General features: G+C 39.2%; 1 protein-coding gene and 1 long non-coding RNA gene across 2 annotated transcripts in view; both read right to left on the bottom strand.

Annotated features, from left to right (window-relative positions):
- Window positions 1-2831, bottom strand: part of tcf7l1a (transcription factor 7 like 1a) — a 104123-nt gene extending 101292 nt beyond the window's left edge. The window contains 3 exon segments of the mRNA NM_131269.2: window positions 1744-1871; window positions 1968-2040; window positions 2138-2831. Of these exon segments, the coding sequence (NP_571344.1) occupies window positions 1744-1871; window positions 1968-2040; window positions 2138-2323 (387 nt within the window). The 5' untranslated portion in view covers window positions 2324-2831.
- Window positions 2832-5867: 3036 nt separating this feature from the next.
- Window positions 5868-10569, bottom strand: LOC147835175 (uncharacterized). The gene is made up of 3 exons (XR_015501651.1): window positions 8726-10569; window positions 8011-8319; window positions 5868-7815 (listed from the first exon to the last, which is right to left on the bottom strand). It is a non-coding gene; the product is annotated as an uncharacterized LOC147835175 (long non-coding RNA).
- Between the last annotated feature and the right edge of the window lie 639 nt (window positions 10570-11208).

Raw genomic sequence — 11208 nt, forward strand, 5'->3', positions numbered from 1 at the left:
ATGAGCGAGTCTGTTAAACTGATGTGGATGTTGAAAAACTACAAAAGTGCTGAATTAGCATTAGCAAAATGAGGACATTGTGGAAGATAAAACCTTAAGTAACTTCAACCTGGGGTCAAAGCAAATCTCGTTAAAGCCTACTAACATAGTTAAGAAAGCTAAACCTTCTAACAAGAAGCCCTTGAGTGTTTTCCATCATCCAAACCAAACAAAAAAACAGAAAATAAAGCTCCTTCCCATAGCAGGTTGTGTTTACGTTGGAAATACAGTGCCAACAGTTACTGTAAACAATTTTCAGCTCCGCTTCAGTAACATTACATGCTGTTTTTCCCTCTCTCGCATAGACTGAGAGGCGCTTCACAAACTTTTGTACTCCAAAACTATACACAACCTTGCTATTGTACACCGAGGAAGACACGGCTTGCCTTCGGGCTCACACACACACACACATGAGCAGGCCAGAAGTCAGATGTTATTATCCATCTTATCTGCTAGAATCACAGTCGCTCTTTGTTACAGCTGTTAAAGGTAACCTGTTTCCCCTAGTCAAACCACTCATGCGACAGCAGCCATTCTCTGGCTATAATGCTATTTGACGAGTTGAAAAAAGCATTGTGCTGCAAACAAGCAGGCCTAATGCCACATCTAATATCCAAGTGTATGCCCAACAGATTTATGCATTCTCACGAGTTCGCAGCAACACAATGAGCACAATGAATGAATGTTTATCACCACGGGCTTGCTGAAATTTTTCCACAATGACATGTTAGCCTACGTTGGCATGCCTCATCACTTATACACTGACATGGCAGCTTTAGAAAGCAACAGGCAAATACTGCACACACAAAAAAAAAAAGAAAGAAAAGCAATGGGCGCCTTCTCCAGACATCCTTCAGTGGAGTTAAATGGAGGAAGGCAAACATATGCGGCAATTTGCCTGCGATTCAAACACCTCGGTGGGGGCTTTGCTGCTCAGGTAGCCAAACCGCCCCCCCTAGGTGAAGATGTCATTAAGATAATGGGCATCCAGCGGAGACCTCCGATAGGGCCGTCAAGCGGTAACTAATGATAACAATAGTCGCTTAACAGCCCTCTAATTGAAAGACAGTTTCACTGATGGGGAAGAACTTATCTGGAGGATCTCAATGTGGCTCAAATGAACTCAAAGGTCTGCATGACATAAGCCATAAAAACAAATCGCACGCAATCAGAACCACCTTCCTGCTTTCGATATCTAGTCGTAAATTCAGCTCTTTAACATCCTATCATACAACAACAAAGGGAGTAAAGACACATTCCTGACACGGAAAGCTGGATGAATCCTATCTGCCTGGGCTTGCCTCCAGTTTGTCGCCTGTTATGATAATAGAAAATTAATTGTGCAGACATCTCGCTAAGAAAAGTCCATTTTCGTGCCATTGGGGGCGGCGAATAAAGACCTCTTTTGTGCTGGGGTGAGCCCAAGTAAATGACTTATTGTGCAATGCATCAGAATGGCCTCTTAATGCATGCATGCATGCTCAAGACTCAACAAGTGGTTGAAACTACGGTAAACTTTTAAAACGCAAAGCTTTCTAGGGTGTTTACTACAGACTTAAAATGGACACTAAAGAAACGCTGGGGGGTTCTGGTAGCGAATATGGCGCACATTTTAACGCGCGTTTTCCAGCCGAACAAAAATTCGCGGAGTTCAGGATGACGTCACGAAGGTGATAGTCGCGTTTAAAGTGAAATTGCACGTACCGTTCGTGTGCTGGGAGATAGCGATCCGTTGGAGAGGTATGGATTGGTGATATCTGGGATCATAAGAAACGGATAACCAGCATAAGGGGGTCCCTTAAAAAATCCTCCATCTTGTTGTCGTCTCAAAGCTTTGAGGGGGAATACAGAAAACGTATAATTTGAGCATTAATCATTCATAGATAATGAAATACATCTCAAAGTGTGTTGTTATTATATTTGTTTACCTTCCGCAAAGTATTCCCTCTGTTTCTCGTAACTTTCTAGATCTGGTCTCGGTCGAGGACGTCTATCTGTTTGCTTGTATTTGGGAAATATAAGACAACAGTTTAGTTTAAACGCCACTAATGATCACTTATATGAAGATAAGAGTGATACACAAGTGTTTTTTGCTTACTTCGGAGTCTGATGAGCTGCTGTTGTTCTCGGACTCGTTGACTAGTGAGGATTTGACCTCGTCCAGATCTCTCTCCGACGACACATTTTCGGATATTTTCTCCTCTTGTTCGCCCTCGTCTTTGAAGGAAATAAGTTCATCATTTGCTCCCAGGTCATCACCTCCTCCTCCGTTTAACTGAGGCATGTTGGCACTTTAAATGAAAAGCCAAACGTCTGCTTAAAGCGAAACTTTCCTGTCTCACGAAGAGAGCTGCAGTAATCCGAACTAACCCCAAATCTTACAAGCGCGACTGTGGAGGTTAGAAAAAACCCAACATTCCCAATTTTCCCATGATCAGATCAGAAGGGTTGTGGGTTGAAGAATCGGGGTTTTATTTCCAAACAAAAAACACTCTGAAATAAACCCCCAAAACAGTCCACGGGCATCATTTAATATCCATCCGCGCTGCTGGAATCTTCGGATACTCCTGCAAAAAGTAAGTTACGAGAGAAAGGAAAAGTTTCGCGAAACAAAAGGTGTGGATACAAAACTTTCAGCCGCTTCAGAGTTTCTCTTCCAAACACTCAAAGCTCAGTGTGTCAATCCCATGGTTTTGATTGAACGCGCACGAACGTCTCCGACTGTATGTTTAATATTTACAATCGGGCTCCGGTGACAGACTCGAATGTGGATAAAGAAACATTTGTATCCCTGGATGTTAGAAGCGGAGTGGGGCAGAAGGAAGAAACACCCTCATCAGAATGGAGGAGGAGGAGCCTGAGATGTAAACCGACACTCTGTTCACACGACGGAGCCCTTAAAGAGACAGTACACACTTCTGAAAGACACAGTTGAAATCAGAAATATTAGCCCTCCTGAAATATTAGCCACCCAGTTTATTTCCGCCCCAATTTCTGTTAAACGTAGATATTTTTTTCCAACACATTTATAAACATAATAGTTTTAATAACTAATTTCTAATAACTGATTTATTCATCAAGATTTTCAAGATACTAGTTTTCAGCTTAAAGTGACATTTAAAGGCTAAACTAGGCAGGTTAGGTTAATTAGGCAAGTCACTGTATTACAGTGGTAGACAATTAAAAAACAACATTGCTAAAAGGGGCTAATAAAATAAAACTGCTTTTATTGTAGCCAAAAAACAACTTTCTCCAGAAGAAAATTATTATAGGAAATACTGTGAAAACATTCTTTGCTCTGTTAAACATAATTTGGGAAATATTTGGAAATAAACTTTACAGGAGGGTGAATAATACTGACCAACTGAAAATACATCACGACAACACAACAGCAGCCACGCACTACAATTAAAATAATTAATTTTAGTATCAACAAACAATGTTTATGCATATATAGTATGCCTAGATAGCTTTCATGATAATTACTGTGATGCAGCTTAGAAACAATCTGAGTTTAAAGTGCTATATACATTTAAATATTTTTGAACTAGAAAAATGGGTTAGAAATGTATTTAAAAAGTCATAATAATTACTTCTACACCTCTTTTCTGCATATGAAAAAACAGATTTTACTTTGAAACAATTTCAACTCCGAATATGCAAAATTTTGTAAACAATTAAACATGAAAGTGACATTATGAAGTATACTGACATAACAATTTTATTATATATATATATATATATATATATATATATATATATATATATATATATATATATATATATATATATATATACACTACCTGACAAAAGTCTTGTCGCCTATCCAAGTTTTATGAACAACAAATAATACCTTGACTTTTAGTTGATCATTTGGTATCAGAAGTGGCTTATAAGAAAGGCAAAGGCCTCTAGATGATGCTTATTTGACCACAATAAAATATGATCATGCCTTGATTATTAATGATTTCATTAGGACAGTAAGGTCTGACTCTGCTTAGACAGAAGTCTCATCACTGAACAGAAATAATGTCCAGTATAGAATATAAAGTCCTGCTGCAGTGGAGACAGAATGAATATTGTGTCTGACTCCATCATGAGCTTGGAGGACTGCATCCATACATCTCTGACATGACTCAAATCACTGATTAATAAAGTCATCTGGAATGGCAAAGAAAGCGTTCCTGCAGGACTCCCAGAGTTCATCAAGACTCTTTGGGTTCATCTTCAACGGCTTCTTCTTCATCTTACTCCAAACATGCTCATTAATGTTCATGTCTGGTGATTGGGCTGGCCAATCCTGGAGCAGCTTGACCTTCTGTGCTTTCAGGAGCTTTGATGTGGAGTCTGAAGTATGAGGAGCGCTATCCTGCTGGAGAATTGTCCCTCTCCTGTGGTTTGTAATGTAATGAGCAGCACAAATGTCTTGATACCTCAGGCTGTTGCAGATCTCTCGCACGCCCCCATACTAAATGTAACCCCAAACCATGATTTCTCCATCACCAAACTTGACTGATTTCTATGAGAATCTTGGCTCCATGCGGGTTCCAGTAGGTCTTCTGCAGTATTGGTGATGATCAGGATGCAGCTCAACAGATGATTCATCAGAAAAATCCACCTTCTGCCATTTCTCCAAATGATCAACTAGAAGTCAGGTTATTATGTGTTGCTCTGACTTTTGTCAGGTAGTGTATAGTCAGCTTCAGCCCACATTTCGTTTAATGCAGGTAATACAACATACTTTCCATGTTGTCAGATAAATAATGGAGAAGGTGTTTGCTGGAAATACAAAACAAATATTCAACATGCAGCTCTTCAAAGCTTGATCTGATTTGCAACTGGTGGAGCTACTTCATTCCCCGTAAAGTAGTGCCTGTAGTTCTCTTTCAACAGGATCGTGTTTTGATTTCTCTTCTCCGACAGGTGACTAAACCTCTTTTTAATCCGAAAATAAAAGCATGCACTTTACAATCTTTGCATAGACTGAACTCTATTAAGCCTCTATGAACTCTTCCCTCTCTTGTGTGGTTTTCTATATCCACTTGAGTGTTCACTGGCCGCTCAAATACTCCCGACTGTGTCCATGTTTGTTTTTTCCATCAACACGGATGGCCTTTTACATGTAGTGCATGGCCAAGTCAGCCGTCCATAAATCATTCAGCGGCGGTCCGATTGAAATGAATATGAAAGTACTGGGAGAGTCAGATGTAGACTGTCAGGTGGAGAGAAAGAGAGAGAGAGAGATGAATAATTCAAACGCTGATATATTAAATCATATGAGCGATGAATTATTGACATGTTGACTTTGTGGTTATCGGAGACATGGGAATTTCACTCTCAGATTTCCTCTCTGTTGGCCAAGGATAAATAACACATCTTCTGCGGCATCTCTGCATCCAGCTGAAAAAATCTGAATAGATTTGAGAGCAAATAAATAAAATGACACGGGTTCATCCAAACAAAGTGTGTGTTAAGACAGTTTTGCGGTCATCCAGTGACTGGCAGGACTCTAAAATATAACACATCAGCTCTTAAACTACCCTCAGGCAATCTTAAATAGGACACATATTATTACGTTCACACTGTGCAACAAGATTTGATTTGTTAATGCAAGATTTGAGATGAGAATATTGTCAAAAATGCTGTTTTGTGCATTTTAAGGGAGTCATTTCAGGCGGTTTGACTTCGTCAAGAAACAATATGGTTCTGCTTTTGATGTTTTGAATGTTAGTTCCTTTTTCTTTGTTGCTATGGTTACATGTTGCTTTTTGATTACACTCACCTGTGTCTTGTTTAGGTATTCTTCATCCTTTATTAGTTAATTTTTTCATGGTTTTGTCTTTGGCATGGTATTTCCTTTGTTGCTATGGGTACTTGTTGCTTATTGATTACGTTCACCTGTGTCTTGTTTAGTTATTCATTCATTCATTCATTTTCTTTTTGGCTTAGTCCCTTTATTAATCCGGGTTCGACACAGCTCATAATGAAGCTCATAGTTTTCAGGATAGATAAATAGATTAAAAGCAAAAATGGCACGTGACATCAAATAAAACTAAATTCTGTTTTGCATTTACCCAGTGTTGGGTCAAATATGGACACACCCAATGTTGGGTTATTTTTTGCACATTAAGAAACAATTTTTTTTATTAAAGAGAAAGCCACAGCGGAATGAACCACCAACTATTCCAGCATATGTTTTACGCAGGGAATACCCTTCCAGCAGCAACACAGGACTGGGAAACGCTCATACACACTCATTCACTCACACACACACACACACACAATACGGGCCAATTTAGTTTATTCAATTCCCCTATAGCACAGGTGTTTGGACTGTCGGGGAAAACCAGAGCACCCAGAAGAAACCCACACTAACACAGGGAGAACATGCAAACTCCACACAGAAATGCCAACTATACAGCTGGGACTCAAACCATCAACCTGCTTGCTGTGAGGCCACAATGCTTGCCCATATTTAGCCCAAATGCCAACTTCTAGATTGTAAAAATTATTTTTTTTTAGAAAAATAGAATGACTGAATTGTATTTTCTTGTGATCCATAACAATTGTTTCTACACCATTTTTTGAGCGCTTGAAAAAACGGATGTAGCATTTACTCTAAAGCAATTTCAACCCAGAATAAGCTATATCTTGCAAATAGCCACATTCTAAAAATACTGGCATGTATTAATCCAACATTAGGTCAAATATGGACAAACCTAGCTGTTGGGTTAATTTGTCTCAATTAAATGTCAGTTATATTTGTACACCCAGCTGTTGGTTTTCTTTATTCATATCTGACCCATCGTTGGGTTAGTACGACCCAGCATTTTTCATTCATTTTTCTTAGGCTTAGTCTCTAATTCAGAGATCACTACAGTGGAATAAACCACCAACTCATTCATTCATTCATATTCTTGTCGGCTTAGTCCTTTTATTAACCCGGGGTTGCCACAGCATAATGAACCGCCAACTTATTTAGCACGTTTTCACGCAGTGGATATTTCCCATCTCTGGGAAATATCCACACATACTCATTCACACACACACTTATACACTACTGACAATTTAGCCTACCCAATTCACCTGTACCACATGTTTGGACTGTGGGGGAAATGCAGGGAGAACATGCAAACTCCACACAGAAACGCCAACTGCGAACCAGCGACCTTCTTGCTGTGAGGCGACAGCACTACCTACTGCGCCACTGCGTCGCTGAACCACCTACTATTCCAGCATATGTTTTACGCAGCAGATACCCTTCCAGCCGCAACTCAGTTCTGGGAAACACCCATACACACTCATTCACACACATACTTATTTACACACTACAGGCAATATATCTAGCAGGCACAGCATATCAACATGACGTCTGATTGACGTTGTACCCTAACGTAGTGGGGCGTTGCATTTTGTTTGGAAATGAAAATCGGGTTGACATCAGAACCCAACATCAGGCCGACATCAATGTCCAACATTAAACAGACATTGCATTTCGATTACTTTCCAGCACAAACTAAAAAACGATAAAATATCAACGTCTAATGATGACTTGACATTGTTTGGACACTGCCACTATGACATCTATAAGACGTATTTTGGTTGCCATACCTGACGAATAAATGTCAGTATTTGACGTCAATATGACGTTGGTTTAAAATGTTAGCTTAACGTTGAATTTCGGTCACTTTTCAACACAACCTAAAATCAACACAATATCAAGTCATTTCACATCGTTATTGGACGTCAAAATAACATTATCCTTAGACGCTACCACTGTCGTCTATCAAACGTTTGATTTTAGTTGCCATACCTGACGAATAAATTTCAGTATTTGACGTCAATACAGTATGACGTTGGTTTAAGATTTTGGTTTGACAATGGATTTTGGCCACTTTCCAACACAATCTAAAATCAACCAATTATTATTTCGTTATTGGACATCAAAATAACGTTATCCTTAGATGCTACCACTATGATGTCTATCAGATGTTGTATTTTGGTTGCCATACCTGACGAATAAATGTCAGTATTTGACATCAATATGACGTTGGATTTTGGTCACTTTCCAACACAACTTAAAAATCAACACAATATCAAGTCATTTCACATCGTTTTTGGACGTCATAATAACATTATCCTTAGACGCTACCACTGTCGTCTATCAAACGTTTGATTTTAGTTGCCATACCTGACGAATAAATTTCAGTATTTGACGTCAATATGACGTTGGTTTAAGATGTTGGCTCAAGGTTGATTTCGGTCACTTTCCAAAGCAACCTAAAATCAACACAATATCAGCGTAATGTCAGGCCGTTATTGGAGGTCATAATAACATTATCCTTAGATGCTACCACTGTCGTCTATCAAACGTTTGATTTTAGTTGCCATACCTGATGGATAAATGTCAGTATTTGACGTCAATATGACGTTGGTTTAAAATGTTGGCTTAACGTTGGATTTCGGTCACTTTCCAACACAACCTAAAATCAACACAATATCAGCGTAATTTCAGGTCGTTATTGGAGGTCATAATAACATTATCCTTAGATGCTACCATTGTCGTCTATCAAACGTTTGATTTTAGTTGCCATACCTGACGAATAAATTTCAGCATTTGATGTCAATATGACGTTGGTTTAAGATGTTGGCTCAAAGTTGGATTTCGGTCACTTTCCAAAGCAACCTAAAATCAACCAAATATCAACGTCATTTAACAACGTTATTGGACGTAAAAATAACGTTTTCCATAGATGCTACCACTATGATGTCTATCAGATGTTGTATTTTGGTTGCCATACCTGATGAAAAAATGACAGTATTTGACATCAATATGACGTTGGTTTAAAATGTTGGCTTAACGTTGGATTTCGATCACTTTCCAACGCAACCTAAAATCAACACAATATCAGCGTAATTTCAGGTCGTTATTGGAGGTCATAATAACATTATCCTTAGATGCTACCACTGTCGTCTATCAAACGTTTGATTTTAGTTGCCATACCTGACGAATAAATGTCAGTATTTGACGTCAATATGACGTTGGTTTAAAATGTTGGCTTAACGTTGGATTTCGGTCACTTTCCAACACAACCTAAAATCAACACAATATCAACGTCATTTTAGGTCGTTATTGGAATGTCACAATAGCATTATCCTTAGACGTTATCACTCTGACGTCTATCAGACACTGGATTTTAGTTGCCATACCTGATAAAAAAATGTCAGTATTTGACATCAATATGACGCTGGTTTAAGATGTTGGCTCGACATTAAATTTCAGTCACTGTCCAAAGCAACCTAATATCAACCAAATTCCGTCATTTTTATTACATCATTATTGGATGTCAAAATAACACTGTTCTTAGATGCTGGAGACCTAAATCTAACCTAATATTAATGTCTTATGATGATGTGTCAGCTGGGTAGTTCATTCAATTCACCTATAGTGCATGTGCTTGGACTGTGTGGGGAAAACCGGAGCACCCGGAAAAAAACCAGCAACCTTCTTGCTGTGAGGCGACAGTGCTAACCACTGAGTCACCATCAAATAATGATTCAATGGATGTACTCAAAATCTTTAAGGTAACTAATTGCAAACAATTTATATGTGCTGAATTTAAACAAACAAGTTAAGTTGAACATTACTCAATTTTTTGTTTATATTCAGCCCATATAAAATAGTTTGCAACCACTTACCCTAAAAACAAATGTAGTAAATCCAATGGATCATTTTTTTTCAGTGTTACAGAAATAACATTTAACACCAACATTCATTTAAGCTACACTTTTTGCTCTGCGTTTGCCATCACAGCTTGTTCTATTTTATAAATTGCTTTCCGAGTACGTCAGGCAAAAATGCCCACCGCTGACAATAAGCTCAGCCTGTCGCTCAATAAGCTTTAAAGGCAATGTGGTCATATCAATTACTTTTGATGATCAAAGATGAGTGCATTAGCGCAAAGCAAGGAAGCACTTCATTTCCAGATCAAATATGTTCCTCATTTCAGGCAGGGTCACATCTCCTTTTCAAGAGAAGCTGGACGCCACTTTCATCATCTCAAGCTTGAAAGAGAGATCCTCCTCGGCGGCTGCTCACTCCGGGTTAAACGTGGACGTCTTTTCACAAGATCAAAGAGCAGGAGAAGGAGAAGTGCATCTCCTTGATTAAGCCACATCTTCTCTCTTCTCTCTCAAAGTACAACAAAAAAAAAACAACAACTTGCCATTAATGCATCCATGAGAACGAAGACGAAGATTCCCCTCCTCTCATCATGAAAAATCTGCCTCGTGCGCATGAATATTGCATTACCTGCCATTTCTCGTCTCTTCTCATCCTACCCCACTTTTCTGTGCCACAAAATTGGGCCACGCTTTCATGTTTTGACACCTTCTGCACATTTCAGCCCTTTTGTTGTGTAATCAAAGCCAAAATGAGAAGTGATGAGCCCAAATCAAGCGCTGTATAATAAATCAACCCAAGAGCATTCTCGGTTCCAGCAAGGGCCCGAAAATTCCTTTCCCACCAGCAAACCATCGAGCGGTGTATTCTGAATAATCCAGGAGCGAAATGAGGAAGCGGGTCCTATTTTAAGACAATCTGAAACAAAGCGTTCCCTGATTGTGCGCGTGTGAGAGGTCAGTCTTGGGTTCAGCGGCGCTGCTTCTGCTTTCATCCTCTGTGACCCGTCCTGAGAAAGTCACGCTCACACACAACTCATCCACAGCTTTTGCAGATTCATCGCAACCGTCACATGATGGAATTATTAGAGCTGTTTGATAGGACAAGTAAGTGTTACATATAATAAATGTGACGTTATATACAGCACTTCTGAAAGCTACAAACTTAAAAAAACATTATCCAACCCCATTGGATAGCAGGAAAGAGCCAAGATATATTTTAAAACTATGCAAACTGTGTTCGTCTGACAGAAGTCATATTTTCACAGAGGATACATCACTATTTGTACTATTACTATTTGCGCAGACTCAATACGTGCCTCAGGCAAAAATTCTGCGAAACGTAAAACACATTGCTCCGGGTATGTTTGGTCACAAGCTTCAGAAAACAAATACACTAGAGGGCGCTGTCTACATTTTTGTGAAACTGAAATACGTAGTGTAAGTTTTGGGCGAGGCAGTGGCGCAGTAGGTAGTGCTGTCGCCTTA

Source organism: Danio rerio, chromosome 10, assembly GCF_052040795.2.
Source record: "Danio rerio strain M-AB ecotype USA chromosome 10, GRCz13ab, whole genome shotgun sequence".
Taxonomy (NCBI): Eukaryota; Metazoa; Chordata; class Actinopteri; order Cypriniformes; family Danionidae; genus Danio; species Danio rerio.